At 44.1% G+C, this 21,268-nt stretch overlaps 2 protein-coding genes across 3 annotated transcripts; one reads left to right on the plus strand and one right to left on the minus strand.

Annotated features, from left to right (window-relative positions):
* Positions 1 to 5,663: 5,663 nt before the first annotated feature.
* LOC117750829 (immunoglobulin superfamily member 3-like) lies at positions 5,664 to 12,623 on the minus strand. Of its 2 annotated transcripts, XR_004611825.1 has the most exons (10): positions 11,906 to 12,623; positions 11,076 to 11,450; positions 10,557 to 10,973; positions 9,992 to 10,396; positions 9,434 to 9,805; positions 8,386 to 8,760; positions 7,902 to 8,294; positions 6,719 to 7,111; positions 6,350 to 6,614; positions 5,664 to 6,150 (listed from the first exon to the last, which is right to left on the minus strand). XR_004611825.1 is itself a non-coding variant. In XM_034562214.1 (9 exons), the coding sequence occupies exons 1-9, from the start codon at positions 11,970 to 11,972 to the stop codon at positions 6,403 to 6,405; spliced, it is 3,009 nt and encodes a 1,002-aa protein (XP_034418105.1). In that variant the 5' UTR covers positions 11,973 to 12,623; the 3' UTR covers positions 5,664 to 6,402. The 2 variants fall into 2 exon arrangements, 1 of the variants encoding a protein (XP_034418105.1); XM_034562214.1 differs by having other exon boundaries at positions 5,664 to 6,614.
* Positions 12,624 to 13,876: 1,253 nt separating this feature from the next.
* Positions 13,877 to 19,574, plus strand: klhl6 (kelch-like family member 6). Its single transcript, XM_034562041.1, has 7 exons — positions 13,877 to 14,491; positions 14,569 to 14,734; positions 15,992 to 16,441; positions 16,635 to 16,872; positions 17,399 to 17,601; positions 18,406 to 18,619; positions 19,022 to 19,574. Exons 1-7 carry the CDS (start codon positions 14,232 to 14,234, stop codon positions 19,318 to 19,320), a joined length of 1,830 nt encoding a protein of 609 aa, XP_034417932.1. The 5' UTR covers positions 13,877 to 14,231; the 3' UTR covers positions 19,321 to 19,574.
* Positions 19,575 to 21,268: the final 1,694 nt, after the last annotated feature.

Raw genomic sequence — 21,268 nt, forward strand, 5'->3', positions numbered from 1 at the left:
TATATATCTGTATCAAATTAATGTCAGTGTGTGTATATATATATATATAAATATATATATATATACTGTATATGTATCTACATCTATATCTACGTATATACATATATAGATATAAATATATATCCATGTATCAATACATATATATATATATATATATATACATGTATACAGTATTTCAATTTGAATTGTAGATTATGTAATGTAAGTGCTCTGTAAGTAAAACACGTGTGCATATATGTATATAGTGATATATATATATATATATATATATATATATATAGAGAGAGAGAGGTATATAAATATATCTATATATCTAAATATATCTGTATATATAAATACAGTATATATATATATACTGTATCTATATATATATATACTGTATCTACATCTATATCTACGTCTATATATATCCATACAGTATTTCAATTAGAATAAGATTATGTAATGTAAGTGTTCTTTAAGTAAAACATGACACATTAGGTTTGTACCTTGTATGTTACAGGGAGGTGCATATGTATTTGTCTGTGGTTGCAGTCGTATACAAACACGAGTGCTGTAAATGAGCCAGGCCCTCGGTTGAACTGCACAATGTTTGTCAGCTAATTAGCAACATGAGTTAGTACGACAGCAGTTGGGGGAACACCTCACATGCAGAGAAAAGCTGATGGAAGCTGATGGGCGCAGCAGAGCGTCGTTGCTGGTGACTGAAGATGAGGAGTGTGTGTGTGTGTGTGTGTGTGTGTGTGTGTAGGGGGGGGGGGGGGGGGGGGGGGGGGGGGGGGGGGGGGGGGGGGGTTGACAGCATCTAAACCACTGCTAATGAAGACATCAGCTCACTAGCCGTCAAAACTGGCATTATGGCGTGAAGATATTGCTCAGACGGTGCAGACGAAAATCGTCAAGATGTACACATGCCGGTGCAGGGAATAGAGACACTTGTGCCACTGAACACAATTATCTCACTCCAGTAGTGACGCTGGCCTCCATGCGGCATTGCATATAGCTCGTCAAATGTGCAGAACTTACCTAAAAGTAACAGCAAATACAATCAGATTGGCTGTGTTTGTTTGATGGATCTGTCTGATTTGAGCGGTCCTTCATCTTAGTCTGCCTTACTGTATTTGCCTGCTTTATTTGGGCAAATACAGTAATCCACAAAGGGAGGAATATAGAGGCTTAAATTGGCAAGGGATGCTGAAAGTTTTGACTTCTATTCTTTCCAAGTTACTCTCATTTGAAGGCTATAGATTTTGGGGAAAAAACACATGTCATAGTGGCGTAGGTGCATATAATGGCTAAATAAAGTCAGACAATATATACTAAGTAGCAAATAATACATTCCATTCCATTATCCAAACCGCTCTTCCTAATCAGGGGGCGCTGGAGCCGATCCCAGCCGACATGGGGCGAAGGCAGGGTCCTCCTGGTCTCCTTCCTCTCACAAACTGTGTAACAAGGTGGTTAAAGTTAAACCGACCGTGACATTTATTCCCCCTCTAACTTCCAGGGTAACATTTTGGTATGCGAGACCCCGTTGGCTGCTGGGACCGAGGGGAAGCTTTCAGTGCCACGGGCTGATATATTGGCTGATTAGCGGCTCGCGCGGCCTGTGCTGATAGAGCTCCCTGATAGCTGCACGGCCATGTTTGTTGACTGGCTCTGAAAGACTGATGAACGAATGTTTTGGAAGCGGCTGACATTTTCCCCCTCGCTCTCATCCCTCAGCTAAGAGGCCTCTTCACAGCAGCAGCTCTGTCTGTATCAAAATCAGATAACGTCAAACTGTACACACACAGACACACAGACACACAGACACACACACGCGCACGCACACACACACACACACACACCAGACACAGACACGCACACACACCCACAGTGTGAACCAGCTTAACTGTAACACCCAGAAAAAGTTCAGTCAGAAATCACAGTTGTGCTAAATTCAAAAGTCTGACATCTCAGGCATCGTGCTTCTCCTGTCTCCTTGGTGATGCTTGATTTAGATTGCCCTTGCCAGCACCCCATCTGCAAGTCAAATAGATGCATGGCAACTCCCACTGCGTTAGTTGTATATATGTCATCAGTTATTCACATTGGGCACTTGTTGCTGTCACTGTCTCTTTGACATAAATACCCAATGGTTTATTAAAGAGGGTTTGTGAATGATTCTAGCGTGAACGATGACAGTCATGATAACAACTAGATGTGCGAGGCTGGCACCACAGGAAAAGCGGCAGTCTCGCAGCGAAAGCCCCTGCACTCCAATAAAGACATATCAATGTTGAGTTTGCTTTATCATTTTTCATCAGGGCTGGATAGTGTGTTGAATGTAATCCCCAAAACGAACAATCTATCTCTTGTTTGTCAGTGGGATGTCAACGTTAGTGCTGTCACGTTAAATGGAGTGGTCTGTGGAGGGTAGGAGACAGAGGGAGTGACAAAAGGAGAACTATCGCTCAATCAAGAGTCAGTTAGGATTCATCCTTTTATTCTTGTGCCCACCGGCAATATTATGAAAAAAAAACAAAAAACAAACAGCACAATAGACAAATCAACCAAAGAGCAGGATTGATTTCCTTTTGAAACACAAAGTCGGCATCGTCCTCTCTGTTTGTTTACTCTGTCTTCTGTCAGAGGAGATATATGGCACATTGCAAATATGATTAAAGGTAGCAGCGAGCAGCGAGCAGCGTGCACACGTAGCACTCAGACATGAAAGACACATATCTGTAGGTCACACAGGAAGCACACAGATGAAGCCGCTTTCGGGGGCGTTCGTCTGTGCAGTTCCAGTATGTGAGAATAGGGCTGTGGAAAAAAAAAAAAAGAAAAGAAGAATAAATGGGAGCTCTGAGTTTGGTGAGAGCTCCCTTGACAGGGAGCAGAACAGGCTATTACTTCATATTGCACCATTTAAGCTGTTTTTCTTATATTTTGGACCTCTCCAGCTCCTTCTACCATGCTGATGCTGTCTCTGGGGATAACGATCGGGCCTCAACAAGAAAAGGCAGACAGCTAAAAAGAGTTGTACACAGCTTGTGTGTCTATACACTTGTGTTGGGGGTGGGCTCGGATAAATGAAGTAATTCCTACTCTGCGTTTGCGTCAAGAGACCCCTGGCTGTCACTCATGCTCAATTTGCTTCGACTCTTCTCAAACGCTGCTAATCTGGGCGACGATGCGTCGTCTCGTCTGAGGTGGTTTTTTTCATCCTCTCTTCTCTCACACAGACCCGCCCACCGAGCTCAGAAAGGGCTTGTGTGAACAAGTCGGCTCCTAAAAAACAAACAAGCGAAGGCAAAGAAAGAAGTTTTAAAAGTCTCAGATTGGGTGCTGCACATTTGACCCTTGTGTGTTGAGGACCACGCGTCTCTGTTCTGTTTGAGTAACAATGGCGCCCTCTAGTGCCGGAGGGCGATACGACTGCCGTGGAGAGACAATAGAGAGTAAGGCACTGTAAGGCCCGTGTCCTCTCCTTGTAAGAGAAGGGAATATCAAAGGCAAGACGGGTTCACGAGAGACTAGAGAGCAGTTGAGGCTAGAAGCAAAGAGATGCAGTGAGCTAAGGTGAGGGGAGGCAAAAGTGCTTCAGAGAAGACTTTCATATTCCAAGAGACGCATTACATAATTTGTGCAGATGGTAGTTTGAGTGTCTCTATCCCCTCATGTCGACCCTACCTCTGCCAGGACACATTATCCTCTTGTTCAGGAGGGTTCAGGACTACTTTTGATCACACACTGTGCGCGTGTGCGTTTGTGTGTGCGTGTGTGTGTGTGTGTGTGAAACATAGCTCTGACAAGACACAATTAAATACACACCAACACCACATACAGACAGCCATATGTTTGCTTCAGACAACGGGAAGAAAAACAGGAAGCCCAGTCGACCACAAGAGAACATTTTTGTCTTCTCATGACAAAAAGTCTCAAGTCAGCTGCTAGCATGCTTTCATTGGCAATGCCAACGAGCTGTGCAGATAAAATATTTCCCATATTCGCCATCTTAGTCTATTCGGTGCTGATGGAAATGTCTTTTCTTGCCGGTATTTGGTTACAAACCAAAAATATCAGACAAATTGAAATCTTGACCAGACAATGGCACTAAACACACGGCCAAGGGATTAGCAAATGTATTGCAAATGTGAAAGCATTTATGTGCGTCAATAAACCAGATAGACAGCTTACTCATACCTGAACGGAATGCAAGTGAACTGGTTGGCACATTGGCTTTGCTTTAGCTTTGAGATTAATAACCTCGCAGTTTCATTAACAGGCAACTGTTTCTTTCCCTCCAGATACAGCTGTGCTATTGCCTTCCGCATGATATACCTTTCATAGGTTGTGATATACCTTTCATAGGTTATCTGTGAGTGCTCCTGGAGTACAAGGGGCTTCAGTTCAAGATGTTATAGAACAATGGCGACATTGGTTTTCAGAAATGTAGTCCATTCATGGCACATGAAAGTCAGAGCATAAAGATGATGCCATATCAGATCTGGATATAATAGAGATAACCGGCTCAAAGCATCCAGCTACATGCTGGCAAAGTGGGAACCGAAAGGTCTTCTGACACCTCTGAGTTTGGGATATTTGGAAAGAGAAATATATTTTAAAAAATCTGTTTTGTGACAAGAACTGATGAAATGACTGTTTATTATGCTTATGTTACGACTTTATTAAGGCAAAAAGCACGAGGAGGGAGTTCTAGCACGGCTGCCATGGTGCGCTCTAGTTTGTCTCCGTACATCTTTGCTGTCTTACAGCAAAGATGATTTTCCTTCCAAATTCAGTATTTCTTTCTCCGCTCTGACAGGCATTGCCATGGAAACACAAGACAGTGGTATTACAGTAAAGTTAATAGGGAAGGAGCCAGTCCAGCAGACTGTGAAGGGCTGGTATAGTTCAAGACCAAAGACGGTGCTACATGTGCATCGTCTCTCTGGGGCTGAGACGACTACGGACGACTTTTAGTCTCTCAGAACACCGCTGTTAGTTTGACCCTAAGTTGTTCATGGGTGCACTCATCGGGTAAGAAGAGCATCTGTAATCTGGTGTCTGTGCCCGTTTGCTCAAAGGTGAAGGCAAAGGATGGATTCTATTCTTGTCTCTCACACAGATGTTGGTGTTAAACATTGATAGGGCCGATGCTGGGAGAAAGGGAAAGAGAGAGAGAGAGAGAGAAGACTTTCTTCTCGTTTATGTTTGATTTGATTACACTCCAGCATCCAATTTAGTTGAGCAGGAACATCTGTTAAAATGCTGCATCTGCATTATGGCAGCGATTCAGAATGCATTCATGTGGGTATACGAGCCCGTGCCAGAGAGTGAGACTTGTTTTCAGTTTAAGTGCCGACTTTAATCCGTAGGCTACTTCAGATTCTTACACCTACAATTTAAACGTATATCAAACCAAATGCAGGGGATGAAATCAAATTTAACAATCTAAAATATATCAAATGTAAATGAAAGACACGCTCAGCTGATTTGAGGTTATTCACGTTGCACAATCAAGAACACAAAATGGTTCCGGCTGTGTATTTAGGATCTTTGATCTGCTGGTCTTATATTGTTGTATTGAGAATTCATACATTGTTATGGATGTGAAGACCCTGAAATCTCATCGTGATTAGTTTCATTTCAATGTGATTGAACACAGCCAAAACTATGACAAACATTTCATTTATTAAGACTCCTCGAAGCACATTCATCCACACACTACTCTTCTATCTAGAAGCAAACATCGAGAATCAAACGCACATTAAATATTGGCGTTGGCAGATTTTATACCTTCATCGTATATATAAAACTGCTTGTCACACAGATCTCAGCACCTTTGCCGACCACAGTCATCCGGTGCTGCTGCAGAACCCGCAGAGCACTCTCTGGTTGATTCATTTCTGTGTTATCTGCAGATAAAAGTTTAAGATCGTACCGCACGGAGCTGCTCCCTCAGACATGCTCTGCGTTGACTTCTCCCCACCAGAGACAGCGTATCAAGCCGCCTGGTATGTTGCAACGTAAAGAAGGAATTTGTCAATCAGAAGATGTGTTGCTTTGTAGGTGTAAAGCCACAAAGTTAATCTCCTGCCAAGCTCAACTGTCATTTGCAGGCGGTAAGCAGCTGCTGTTTATGCTGGTGATGCATTTTAGCTGTAAAAAAACGGAAAGTTCCCGTTAAATTTGAAAGGTTTAATGAATTTAATTAATTCATGAAGGCAAAATTATTCCCAGCTTCCACGGGCAGTAAACACATTTAGACTATTTTTTTTGAAAACATTATCAACAGATTAATTTAACTGATAGATTGTTAAACTCTGAATAACAATTAAAAAAACATTGCATATATTACATTTCACATTTAAAATAGAAGTGCATTTGTATCCCTCTCCTGTTCTGGTCTGTTCAGTCATCTGCACTGGGTTTGGTTTTCAGCGTGTATTGCTCTGGCTCTGCCCACAGATTTTGAGCCGACTTGTTTCCTCCTGAGACGTTGCTCCTGCATATCTTCAGCACCAGCAGGAACACGACCAACAGTGAGCAGATAACGATCGCTATAAGAATCCCCATCCACATATCTGACTTGCATTCTGGCTCAGAGACGTCTTTGACCTCTCCTGCGAAGAAGAAAAATGAAATGTTTTACCGGTGCCCACGGACGCATCATTTAATATCATATCAGTGTTGTTTGCAGAGAGATGCTGCATCACTTTACGCTCACCTTCTGCATAGACATTAACAGTCAAGTATCCTGACTTTTCCACGGCGAGCTTCCTCCACCCATGAGACGGAGATGGGAGCCACTCTTCTACCTCACAGAAATACAGGCCACTCTCTTCAGGACTTGGCTGTATTACTGTGAGGCTGAATTGGTCGCGCAAAGGGCGTCTGAATCTCAGCTGATCACCCTTTCCAAGCCTGTCTTGCAGGGTGGAGTTGCGGTACGCTGTGAAAATGGGGCGTCGTTCAGCTTCTGTCTCTTTCTGCCAAAACCATGTGACCTGGAACTCAGATTCACTGCTGGATTGGTCGGTGATGTGACAGGGGATCGGGAGGTCCTGGGATCTGCTCATGTTCAACGACTTTTCTTCCTTCAAAATAGACAGGTTGGTTTCTGCGAGAGAGAGAAAAAAGCACACAGACAAAAAGACACAATTTATTCAACTATATCTTCTCAAAGCAAAGCAATCAATGGGACTTAAACATGAAGTTCACACGTATACAGACAGATGGGGAAGAAGACAAAGGGGAGACTAGGACGCTTTGCAAAGGGCAGAAACAGGAAACACAAGAAAACTGATCTGTAAATACGAAAAGAAAAGAGCAAGTAGGGCATATGTACGTAGATGACAAAGTAAAGAAAACCACACGCATTAAAACCATCGACACCACAGAGGAAAACACATGACAGCACCATTAGAGAAGCGGTTTCTCTGCTGAGAAACAGAGCAGTACATGTGCAGCTGTGTAGCGCAAGCCAGACAAATGGCAACATCTTTTGAAAAGCTGCCCAGAAAACCTATTTCAGAAAAAAAGTATTTCTATATAATCGTGATGAAGTAAAAGTTCAGGGGGCCGTATTCAGCAAACCGACGTTTTGGATCTAAGAGTAGTTTTAAAAACATTTCATTGTGAAAACACACTGAAGACACATTCAGATTCAAATGTTTCTCAATTGGTGCAAACTGAGCCATTTAAAAAAATCAGTGAGAAAGAAAGGAGAAATAGATCATTAGGGAAAGCTCTCATTTGAAATAAGCTAAACAGTTTGAACTTTGAGTTCACGTAGGGCCTCATCGCCTATAGAAGGAAGCTTGTTTAGGAACTAGGTTTTCAACGGGCCTATAAAGTGGTATTGTTGATGACTCACGTTATGTATTTAACACACACACACACACACTTACCGGGCTCGATAACTGTTAGCTCGGTAGTTTTGGACACCGGCGAGAGCTGATACCAGTCCCCATGCGGATCTTGCAGCCACTCCACCACCTCGCATACGTATGAGCCATTGTCTGAGAGCCGAGCTTGCCGAATACTAAGCTCAAAACTAGGGCCCTTAGTGCGCTTCGTGCTGATTCGCTGCCCGTGGCTCAGCTGCTCCCGGGGTGCGACTGTCACGAGGGCATCCTGGTCTGAGCTCACAATGGTCTTATTTCCTGCCTGTTGCTGGAGCAGCCAGGTGACAGCGTAGCGGGAGGACGCCGAGGGTTTAGAGATAACGGAGCATTTGATTTCTATGTCAGCGGTGATATTTATTGTCGAGGCAGGCGTGGTGGTCAGCACGAGATCGCTCACTAAGAGAGGGAGAAAAATAAAGAGAAATAGAATGTATAATGTAGCTTTCATCCAAAATTCGACATGTAGCCTTAATAATTTCAACGGTACCTGGGTCCTGCACCAAAACACCCAGCTGGTTGGATGGAGGCAACTTCTTGTGAACCTTCTCCAGGAAGACAGACACCCAACACTGGTAGATTCCCGCCTCCCTACGGCTCGCACTATTCATAAGCAGATAGTAAAAGACTCCATTCTCTTTGTTCTCTACTTTCAGCTGGTAGCGCTGCTGGTCTCCAAACCAGCTGATGGCACCGTCGGAGTACACGGTCAGGATGCTATCTTGGGTCGAGGCATACGGCCGCTGCAGGCTCCAAGTCAGTGTTATTGGTAAACGTGGACCACTGACCCAGCACATCAACTCCACATTGTCACCGACGGTCACGCTGCTGTCGCGACTTATCAGTTTCACCTTAACGAACGAATCTGCGAGGGAAACATTTGAAGCCGTTAGCGGTTGCGAGCGAGAAAGCAGAAGTTGGGGATCGTGCAATCGTCGAGTGTTCAAAGTAAAAAAAACAAAAGAAACAGAGATAAACTGCATTTCCAAAGCACTGTCTGTCTCTTCTCTTAGTTTTCATCACACGTGCACATCGTTTCTCAATTTGATTTCTTTCTTTAAAATAAGACAAGGTGAGTATGCCCATAATCATCAACATATACTTTTAAACATTTCTATGCCAGTATTTCTATGTCAGCAACATATAACCTTGAACTTAAAGCCGTCTTAACACTTTCTGTTACGCTTTAGTGTCATTTCAACAAATACATGTTGACTAAAATGTGAGGTCTAAAGCCCTGGAAGTGAACCCAACAAGATCTATTACACACGACGCGACACCATTTTTTATTTTATTTTTAGATTTGACTTGTAATTGGGCTAAAAGTGCAAAGTTTGTGCCGATTACGATCCAGAATAATTTTCCTCATGATGTCTGCCAATTAGTATTCAATTTTTCTTGCATGCAAACTGAAATTGCAAAGCAATTGCGAGAAAGATAAAGAACATATATAAAGAAACGAGTCTCAATACGCACGTTTCGTCATAAATCGGTCTTGAGTGGTTTGTACAACGCAGACAGACGGGGACACATCTCACCTGTAGGAGCCACCGTCACAGTGGCATCCCGTGACTGGCTGTTGGTCTTGCTATTGATTTTCCATTCGGACACAACACACTGGTAGACACCTGAATCCGAAGGTGTGACTCCATCCAGCTCCAGGGTGAAGGTGTCTATTGCTGGACGCGTTGCCCGTACTGCGCGGCTCACGAACTCCCCCGCTTTCTCCGTGACGCCCTCCTGACTTAGACTGATGACACTGGCGAACGCGGATGCTGCTGTGGATGCTGATTTGCGTTGCCAAGTAACGGAGAGCTGACCGTTGACCCTGTGTACTTTACAGGTGAGCTCCAGACGGTACCCTTCGTTAACACCCACGCTGTTTTGCAGTTCAACTGAGAGGCCACTCTCTGCGATGAGACACGGCATGCAGACAGATGGAAACATGTGAACTTTATTATGAATATCATCGTACCGATAATAGCCTCCATTTCAAAAGATACACTTAAGAAAAACCGAGGCTAAATCATGCAGGTAAGACAAGCAAAGCCTGAGTAAATGACTGTTTGTGTGTGTGGGCACATTTGCTGACTGACCTGTGGATGAGATGCTGACCAGCTGGGAGCTGGAGTCCTGAGTTGCTTGCTGTGTGAAGGCACCATCCTGACCTCTGTCCTGAAGCCATGCCCTACAGAGATACTCTCCTTGGTCCTCGGTCCTGACAGGCTGCAATATGAGACGGTAGTCTCCATCCCCAATCCGGGCTGCCCTGAGCTCTCCTTCTTTCACTCGCCCGCTGTACTCGGGCCCCACGGACAGAATGCCTGTCGGGCCAATGCGGGCCAACTCACTATTTCCCCTGAGCCAGGCTACAGAGAAGAACCTCTCCTCCAGGTTCTGCGAGTCTACGTTGCAGGACAGCGACAGCTCTTGCCCCTCCTGCAGAATTTCCGGCTGCGCTGAGATTCTCACCACCAGAGACGACGTGTCTGGCACCACCTCTACTCACGGCACACAAACAAGCACAGTGAGACAAACGCAGACAACACACATCCTGTCAAGACGCCATCGCCTTGAGGAAGAACAAAGCTGCATGTGTTGACTCATATCAAGCTGTGCTATTTCATACATAAAATCTGTGAGATGATAGCTGTTTCTAACCTCTGGCTTTAACATTCAGGGTAGTTTCCTTTGCATCCTTTTGTGCGATAGTGTACCAAGAGTGGTCGGGATCTTGGATCCACTCCTGAGCCTGGCAGTAGATCCTTCCTTGGTCTGAAAGCTCCAGCTGAGCCATGTTTAGCTTGTACGTGGCCTCTCCCGTTTTATCTAACCTTATCAGTCCAGCTTGGTGACGCCCTTCAAACCCCGGACCAGGGCTGAGTGTGAATTCTCTATCCAGAGAGATGATAGGCCGAGCGTTGTCCCTGCCGTCGTTATGGAGATACCAGACAAGAGACAGGTGGGTGTGCTGGGCGCTGTTGCTGGAGGCGCGGCATGTTAACGCGAGAGCATCGCCCTCAGTATAGCTCAGCGAGGTGGAGGCAGTTGATGAAACACTGAGGGAGTTGTCGATCACTACGGCAACACATCCAAAACAGAGACATAGACTTCATCTTAAATACAGCGATGCAGTTACATTGAAAAGTAGGTCTCAAAGCTCAAAAAAGGACTGCTTACCTTTCACTGTTGTTACGGCGCTGTAGGTTCCATCATAAGTCTGTTCTGAGTTGACTACAGAACAGTCATATTCCCCTTCATCCCCTTTCTCGAGGCGGTGTATCTCAAACAAGACTGAGTTTGGAGTCACATGGGTCAGGGTGATTTCTTTGCTCCTCACACGGACAGTATACATGGCGTAGCTGAAGCCTTTGTCCCTTGTGCTGATGATGTTGAGCTCGAGTGTTGGATTTGCAGGCTTCTTGACACGGAACTCGATATCTTTTGTCGCGTTGTCACTGGCGAAGCCGCTCACGTTGCAGGAGATGGAGAGCAGGGAGCCCGCCACTCGATACAGAGGCCCAGCCTGTACCTCAGTGTGCACTCTGGCTTCGCCTGTGTGGAAAAGCACAGTACAAACAGATGGGGAGGTCACTTACACTGTAAAGATTCAGACATTTAAAAAATATATATATCTGTGCCACAATCCAGCATCTGTTCTAGTTTTGCGGACATGTAAAGCACTTGCTGCTGGAATATTTATTTGATTCTGTCGGACAGATCATTCTTTTTGCACCTGCCTTGGGATGCACCTGTAAGGTGTGCAGAGATAGTTTTTTATTATTATTATTATTATTATTATTATTATTATTATTATTATTATGTATAAGTGAAGCAAAGCTCTGTAGTCTTCAAGATGCTTTGCGCGTAGTAAGAAATGTGAACCTTTTACAGTTGTGTGAAGTATTTCCTTAATGTAAAATGATACTTTCTTTTCTTTTCTGTTCTTTTTTTTGTTTCGTTTTGATTTTTAACAAAATTGGTACTACAATTCAACGTAGGCCACTTACCGCAGTGCAGCAGTCCCAGGCAGAAGAGTAAATTGGCCCCTAAACAAGATGGCAGGGAACACTTCATCCTGAAGCTGCCTCAGAAGACTGAACACCGTGTTCCGAGGCCCTGAGAGCGCGTCTCCCTGTGCGTCAGCCGGTGCCCTCGCGCAGACATTTAAGTGGTTAATGCTTCCTGTCGCTACACCAAAGGGAAGTCTGACATATTTCCTGCATAACACGCGCACTGTTGCGGCATTGCATTTGTTCATTAATTATCGACTTGTCCACGTATATGAATCACAACGTACACGCGCAGTCGCAGTGTCGGAACACAAGCTCCCCCATGTGTTGGTCTCAGAGCTCCCACTCGAGCTGACTCTGGATCAGACTCAAAGTCAGACGCATATCAGCGGTCGGTGCATTCACATCGTCCTCGTGTAGCCAAAGTTATGGTTTGACTGCATCGTCACATGCACACTCTTCACATGCACACTCTTCACATACACTCTTCACATGCACACTCTTCACATGCACACTCTTCACATACACTCTTCACATGCACACTCTTCACATACACTCTTCACATGCACACTCTTCACATACACTCTTCACATGCACACTCTTCACATGCACACTCTTCACATGCACTCTTCCGTTTGACAGTTCCAGCTTTGACAGCGCTCATTGTACACGAGCCATATAGCGCGTGAGTACGAGTGAGCGAACTACACGAACTGTGTGTCAAACTTTCAGTCAGAGTGAAGCCGATGCAACTTCCGGTTTTTCAGAATTCGATTAGCTACATTATGGAAGGCCATTTCTGACACTGTGATGAAAAAAAAAAATCAATACAAAATAAAGTTATATATATAGAGGCATAATTATGAGATGCCATCTCATAATTACAGTATCTTATTGTGTTATCTTTTTCATCACAGCCATGATTTCGACCAACATTTCAAGAGGAAATAAGATTGCGTTTGAATGCTTATTGTAGACCAATGAGGCAGTAGTGCCACCTAGTGGAGAAGATGAAAGCATACATCTCTGCTGCAGCTGTGTCTGTGTTCACGTTTCACCATCTAGCCTCAGTTACTGCTTCGATTGAGTCAATAAATGCTGGGAAATGTGGTGTATCTATTCATAAGAGGTATGATGACAATAAGAAAATACTGTATTGATCCCAGAGAAGTCTTCAAGGGAAATACAGATAGAGAACTATTTCAATGTAATAAAAAATGATTGAAAACAAATACATATAATACCTTTTATTTTGTAAGAGAATTGTGCAAATATTTATGCAGCTGGAAACCAGAAATACAGTACATACAGATAATGTAACTCTGGCCTTTGTGTCATATATTCTGAGTTGTGACTGCAATCAGTGACTGTGGTCAACACTTACCTCCAAACTGTGTTTACTCTGTTGTGCAGTCTGCATGTAATGACTGGTTGTAATCATTTAGATTGTTTATTTTGAAGGGGGGGGGGGGGGGGACGACCAGATTTCCTGCTCCTCCTGCTGTCAGTAATGAGGTGTTTACAAACCAGCCGCCTCTTTAGGACTGCCGGGTGCTTGCTGGACAAGTGGCCCATTGTTATAATATTGTAATATCTAACAATCATGGAAATAGAAAATACTACTATGATATAGCATATGATTTAATGGAAATACAACAACAACATAATAATAATAATATATGGGGATATAGGTAATAAAATGCAATATAGTGGTACGTATGTTGCTACTATGTTGTTTTATATAGCAATTAGGAAAAAGCACCTACACCATCTATGTATTTATTCCCAACTGTTCTCTAATCTATGCTTTGTTTAAGGTCTTCAAGCCTAAAAAAATAGTACGATCTGAGAACCTAACTATGGCTCAAAACCTATAGACAACACAAAAGGGAGCCATATCAGGGATGAAGAGCCTTGTTCAGGAGCACCTCAGTTATACCTCAAAAAGATTATGTCGACAGCAGATGGACAGACAGACAACAACAGAAATGTATTCTAGATTGCACTCTTAAATCCACTTTAAACCCTCGCAGATACGATGATGATGGAATTATCCTCGGTGTTTTCTATTTTGAGGAGACCTGGTGTCTGTGTTTCAGAGGAAAAAGAGCAAAATTGAATGACTGAGAGGAAATTAACTCAGCATCAGAAGAGGAAGTGTCTAGAAACAAGCATTGCTACATACGCATGCTTCTCACAGAACAGGAATAGGAAGTATGAAGAGTGCAGGCCAAAACAAAAGCGGCACAACTGTTGCCACAGGGATCCTTCAACTAGTGCAGGTGCAACTACAGCAGCTGCGTCCTGCGAGTTTTTGACGTAAATGATGAGTGACTCGCTGGAGAAGACTACAGAGTGTCCCTTGCTGCTTCTTGCAGAGGACTCCAGCCGAGACGAGGAGAGAAACAGCCTGACGGGCTCGAGTGAGCTATGTTGGGAAGATGGAGGTCTACCCGTGGAGCTGCAGAGAGGGATGGAAACCCTCCGAGTGAACAGAGAACTAACCGATGTAGTTCTGTGTGTTCAGGGACACGACTTCCCTTGTCATCGAGCCATACTCGCTGCCGCCAGTCAGTACTTCAGGTGAAATACATTCCCAAATGCTCTAACGCCACTGTGATGGCACTGCTGGTTGCCTTGAATATGTATTTCCTGTTTAGGGCCATGTTCTGCAGCGGTCTGAAGGAGAGCCACGAGGAGCATGTGGAAATCAAGGGGTTGGACAGCGGGACGATGCACTCCCTCCTGGAGTATACCTACACTAGCCGTGCCCTCCTTACCAACTCAAATGTCCAGAGAATACTGGAGGCCGCCAGTCAATTTCAGGTAAAAGGACAATTACTTTGAATAGAAGTTAAAGAAGATGCTAGATTAGTGCACTTTGCACGTTCCTCGTCTCATTCACAGAGTTCCATCTAAATCTTGAGCTCCTATCAGCATCAATCAACATATTATCTCCTATCAGCATCAATCCCATTTGTTTTTGCCTTACAAAGTGAATGCTGGTAAAAGCAAAGAGTTCTATACAAAAGGTTGACTGTTATTATCCAAGAAGGGGAATTTTGACTTTGCGTCAAAGTCGCTGACTTCAAAAACCTCATGCATTTGAGCATCACGAAAAGCGCTATATAAATTAAATGCATTATTATTATTATTATTATCCAAACCAAGACACTTTTTAAGATCGCAAACAAATCCTCAAAACATAAATGAGCCAGCACTTTCTTTTTTAGCTTGTCACTTTGAAAGGGTTTTATCAGATGAGGAACTCCTTCCCATCCTACGCAAGAGTGAACACATGCATAACATCAACCACCAGAATTAATAAAGTTCTACCCAACTGCAACAGTTTACCCTTTATCAAACATAATGTTTCGATATAGTCTCAGTTGGATGGTTTATCAAAGTGGCAGGAGACACAATGGTACATAATCAGCAACAAAAATCATGTTAATATACATTCAGAAAGAACGTTATATGACTTATCATAGCTGTGACCCTGCTGTGGTTTAGAACATTTAACATCTTCAAATTGTTCTCAACTTCTCCGCGATTCAGTGGAACAAACATCATACTGAGTGAGACATGACTCAAAGAGGGAAGTGAAAGTTGCCCAGTTGTTTACACTTTTCCATACAGGCCTAAATTAACGACACAGCTGCACCAGACAAGGGGGGAGGCAGGGTTTTTGTTGTTTTTATTAAAAACAAGTCCAAGCATTCTTGTTGGTAATAGGGTTTAGGACTGGGATTAATATTTAGGGTACAATTTGAGGACGTGCATGTAATAACAACATCTGTATAGCACTTTTCCAATTGGAGTTACTAAGTGCTTAAACAAACACAGCAAAGGAATGGAATACAACATAAAACAATGAGGAGCATATACAAAACATGTATTGTTGGTTATTGTTAAAGGGAAAGACATGAACACTGTGAATGGCCGACGGCGCCTTCTGGGTTTCTAATGCAAATTTCATGTTACCGCATGTGCTTATCGAGGACAATATTGAGAAACCCTGTGAGTGTTCATCAGAGTGCCAACTCAGTCTTGATCTCGATACCACTGCCTCGCCTCCTGTAGTTCCTGCGTGCGGTGGATGCATGTGCCGGCTTCCTGAGCAAGTCTCTGCACCTCGAGAATTGCATCGGGATCCTGAATCTGTCTGAAAGTCACGCCTTGCCGGCGCTGAAGACCGGGGCCCAAGACTACATCGTCACTCACTTCTCCCAGGTCGTCCAGCAGCCGGACTTCCTGGAGCTGCCGGCCAAGTCGCTGGAGGCCGTCCTCCAGAGGGACGACCTGGATGTGAAGTACGAGGAGTGTGTGTTCGAAGCACTCATGCGTTGGGTGAGAGCCCGGCAGGATGAACGCCATCCTTCACTGGCCGCGCTGCTTTCACATGTGCGACTGCCACTGTTGGAGTCTGCTTACTTTGTAGAAAAAGTGGAGTCGGATGAATTGATTCGACGCTGCGGCGAGGCTTTTCCCTTGCTGCAAGAGGCCCGCATCTACCACCTCTCCGGCACGGAGGTCAGTATGCGGGGTAGACCAGAAGATGTGACGTTATTAATATTTAACACAATTGGATACACCATCTTTGTACACCAGCAGCTTACCCTTTAATATGTTACATATTTCTACTGTTGTTTAGTGAATAAAAAACATAATTTTGTGATCATAATCACGTTTCAACGTAACGTGCACTTGTATAACATGATTATAGGTGGTCTCTGAACGAACAAAACCGCGCGTGCAGCACTTTCTGTCAGAGGTGTTCCTCATCATTGGAGGCTGCACTAAAGATGAACGCTTCATTTCCACGGTCACCTGTCTGGACCCCCTCAGACGCAGCAGGCTGGAGGTCGCCAAGCTGCCAATCACAGAGATGGAGGATGAATCCCAAAACAAGAAATGGGTGGAGTTTGCGTGCATCACCTTCCGCAATGAAGTGTATATATCTGGTGAGAAAAATCCCCATTCAAGTTTGATATAAAGAGGATAAGTTACTGTAATGTGCATAGGAAGATCCCCTACTGTGCGGATGAAAAGGGAATTGTTCCCCGTCTACTGATTATGTTTCTGATAAGTTACGGTTTCTTTTTGTCCTCTCTTAATGTATAAATTTTTCGAACAATGTCTTGGTGTAAACAGGTTGTTAGAACTGTTCCTGAGCTTCTCTTAGTTAAACACAATCTTATAATCAGTGAATCCACAGCGAGCGACTGAACAAACAGGCATATGTGATATGATCTGCAGTTACAGTTGTTGTGGGTTTAGGTGTTTCCCAACTCAGGAACTGGCACCCCAGCTGTGCTTACTTGAACTGTTCAGCAACACGTACACTGCGAAGGTTCAGACGAGTTCATGGGCTCTTATATCAGAATGATGAGTGTGTGGCCCAGCGCACAATACGGTACAATACATAGTTTCAGCAGACATACAGTTTTGTACAGCAGGTGACCATTTTGTGTAATGCTGTTGTTGCAGGAGGTAAAGAGACACAGCATGATGTTTGGAAATATAATGGGGCCCTGGACAAGTGGATCCAAATTGAGTCCCTGATCACTGGGCGCTGGAGACACAAAATGGCAGTTCGTGGCGGAAAGGTGTACGCACTCGGCGGATTTGACGGAGTTCAGAGACTCGACAGCGTAGAGGCCTATGATCCCGTTCACAATCGCTGGACGCAGGTACACATACAATAATTATATACAATATGGTGCTTTTGTAAACACCAAATGTTCCTTTAATGCCGCTGGAATTCAAATGTGTAAAATAACAGCGACAACATTTATTTGAATGGCGTTGCTCAAACTGACATTATCACCTCAGTCGGCAGTTTAGACCTAATTTAGCAGCTGAGACTCCGCCCAGAAGACGGCGGAGGCCCAAACAGAGCTAAAAGGAGAATGAATATTGGACAAAACATTCATCAAGGTGGCCAGAAACAGTAAATAGGCTAAGGTTAAACCATAAGTTAGGTGTGCTAACATGCTCACAATATCAACTTCCTAAGTTTACAGCTTGTTTCTGCTCAATGCTCAATGGATTATTGTGGTAGCATTTGTTGAGTTTGAAAGGTGAAGACGAGGATGAAAAGTCTGGAAAGTGACATGATAAAATACACAGCGATGTGTTATTGGAAAAATAACATTGTGAAATAAAAGCAGACTTTCGAAAAAAAAAAGGGCATTTGAAAAAAAAAAAAAAAAAGCTGAGCCCGAGTATTAATAATCTATTTTGTTTGTCAAATTTCCCACAATCTATTCATGTGATTATTTATTTCTTAGGTATTATTATGTTTTGTTATCATTGAACACTTTGGAGCTCGATAATAACGATTAATTACAATACTATTATTGTGTACATGAGGTGTTAACTATCTCACAGTCCATAGAGTGCACTGCATTAAAACAATATAACTCACATATTTACTGCTATGCCTGTTAGATTGTCCATATGACATTAAAATGGCCTTTTGGCTGTGCTTGCAGGTGACACCTCTTGCAGTGGGTGTGAGCTCCTTTGCCGCTGCAGGTTTTGACAGATGGATCTATGTGATTGGTGGCGGGCCGAATGGAAAGTTGGCAACTGATCAGGTTCAGTGCTGGGAACCTGGGACAGACAGCTGGGAACTGCGGGAGCCCATTCCCATGGAAACCAAATGCACTAATGCGGTCACCTTCAAGGACTGCATCTATATCGTTGGTAAGTTGCAACGACATTTATACACAGAGGTTTTTGTACTTTACATACGAGTATTTTCACGTTGTGCTTCTTTTAAATTGTATTTTCATTCGTAAGTATTTTATGTTGAAGTATGAAAATACTTCCTCCATCACTGTAAGTTGGTGGCTTTTTATTTAGAATATGCGTACACATGTGGGTGTATATGAAGAGTTTTATTCCAAAGTGAGATAAACACAACGTGCGAAAAGAAGTGTAGACACAGACTCATAAAGAATGATTGCATGAAAATTAAGAAAACGGGTTCAAATAAATCTGTGTCTGGCTTAATGTGTGAGGAACTGATATGCATGTTTGTATATATGTGTCTCTACATTTATTAACCAAAATGTGTTTTCTTCTTCTTCTTCTGTCTGCTCCCAGGTGGTGCCATGCATGCCATGTACTGCTACTCACCTCTGTCAGACTCCTGGACCCTTGTGACTCGTCTGGGCGAGAGGGCGAGCTGCGCCATCGCCGCCTGTAACAACAAACTCTTCATCACTGGGGGGCGGGACAACAAGAACCAGGTTATCTCCACGGTGATGTGCTGGGACTCAACCCGAGGGACGTTGACAGAGGAGTGTGTTTTACCGATGGGAGTGTCGCACCACGGCAGTGTTACGCTCATGAAGTCCTACACACACATACACAGAGTAACATCTGCTTCAGAGAGCCAATGACACACACCGAGAGTGATGAATAAGGAGATCATTTTTGCATGGGTTGCTATGTACATTTGTTGTCAATGTAAGCCACTTTGGAATACTACGATTTTATATGATACACAATAATGTAATGAATTGGTATATCAGACTATATATAACAAGAAATACATTGTTCCATGGCTTTCAGTTAACATAAAGATTGCAAAAACATGCTGACCAATATTTTGATGAAATGAATATATGCATATATAAATAATTTAAGAAACGCCTTTATGCACGAGGTGTGACTTTCTTTTAGGAACCAAACCAAAAACCTTGCATCTGGTGTTTTGTTATTATGGTTTTACACACACACACAAACACACAGACGTTTTTTCATGACTTCTAGGAAAATTAGATTGACTGGCATTAATTTCCTGAAGACGTATAAGTCTTCAGGAAATTAATGCCAGTCAATTTTGTTTCCCACAAGATGGGTAAAACAGGTACACACACACAAGATGAACCCCAGTTTAGGCTGATTAACCCTAAACCCCAGTTTAGGCTGATTAGACATCATTCCGGCACCTTTCCCTGAACCACACCCCCGCTCCACCCACTCTGGTTCCCCACAGAGAGCCTGTTTTACCTTCTCAACCGGCACTGGACCGGATCTGAGGCACCTTTCCGGGTCAAAGTGCTGGTCAAATCTGCAACATTTGGAATGAGGCCGATGGCAGCAGTCTTGTCCACCTGAGGGCACACCTGCCCCGCGCCCAAGTGGTACCCCAGATACCGTATCTCCCTTTGTCCAAATGCACACTTCCCCGGGTTGGCGGTCAGCCCCGCCTCCCTCAGGGACTCCAGCACCCCGCCCACCCGCTGCACATGCTCTGCCCAGGTGGTGCTGTGGATGATCACATCATCCAAGTAGGCGGCAGCATATGCAGCATGCGGACGCAGCACCCGGTCTATGAGGTGTTGAAAAGTGGCTGGGGCACCGAACAACCCAAAGGGAAGCGTGGTGAATTGGTATAAACCAAACCGAGGGGAGAAGGCCGTCTTTTCCTTGGACTCTGGCAACAGAGCAATCCGCCAGTAGCCCTCGGTTAAATCCAGGGTTGTAAAAAAACACGCAGTGCCCAGTCCGTCGAGGAGTGCGTCGACCCGGGGCATTGGGTAAGCATCAAATCGTGACACGTCATTCACCCTGCGGTAGTCAACGCAGAACCGTACAGACCCATCCTTCTTGACAACAAGAACAATGGGGCTACCCCAGGCACTGTGTGACTCTTCTATTACCCCCATCTCCAACATAGCAGCCAATTCCCTCTGAACCACTTTTCTATTGGGTTCAGGTAACCACGTACAGCCCGAATCCACCATCGCCTGTTGTGTACCCCCCTGGATTCTTACGGGAACCCGGTACCTGGCCCACTTCCATCAATGGACACTCCCTCCGGAAGTGCCCGGGCTGTCTGGGCCTCCAACACTCCTGCCCCGGTGTTTGAGAAACCCCCTGTAGGTCAGGAAGAGTGCCGGTGCTGGCCGTGGTCGGTGGCTCGGGGTCCAGCGGAAGGGGTTCTGGCCACTGTCGAAGCCGGCATGGGACCACTGTCCCCCTGCCCAGGGGGATGAACAGCCAGGTGGTCTTCCGCCAAGGTGACGGCGGTCTCCAGCGCCGAAGGCGGACAGAATAGACATGAACATAGCAGGGGACCTCATGAACAACAATCAAGTGGAAATAGAATATAACCGTTTAGGGATCTGCTTTAATAAGTTATAATATTATGACATTATGAATAGAATCATTGAATTTCAGCTGACAGCAGTGTAACTTCATATGTTATTATAATATTATTTCATATAATGTCCAAAACAATGTTGTTTTTTAAAAGTGGAGAAATTATCTATCTCGGTGCTTGTGGGCCGTACAAGCCTCTGTACCGTAACACCATGAATAGAGGTGCATTGCATCAAGCGG

The sequence above is a fragment of the Cyclopterus lumpus genome, chromosome 21 (assembly GCF_009769545.1).
Source record: "Cyclopterus lumpus isolate fCycLum1 chromosome 21, fCycLum1.pri, whole genome shotgun sequence".
Taxonomy (NCBI): domain Eukaryota; kingdom Metazoa; phylum Chordata; class Actinopteri; order Perciformes; family Cyclopteridae; genus Cyclopterus; species Cyclopterus lumpus.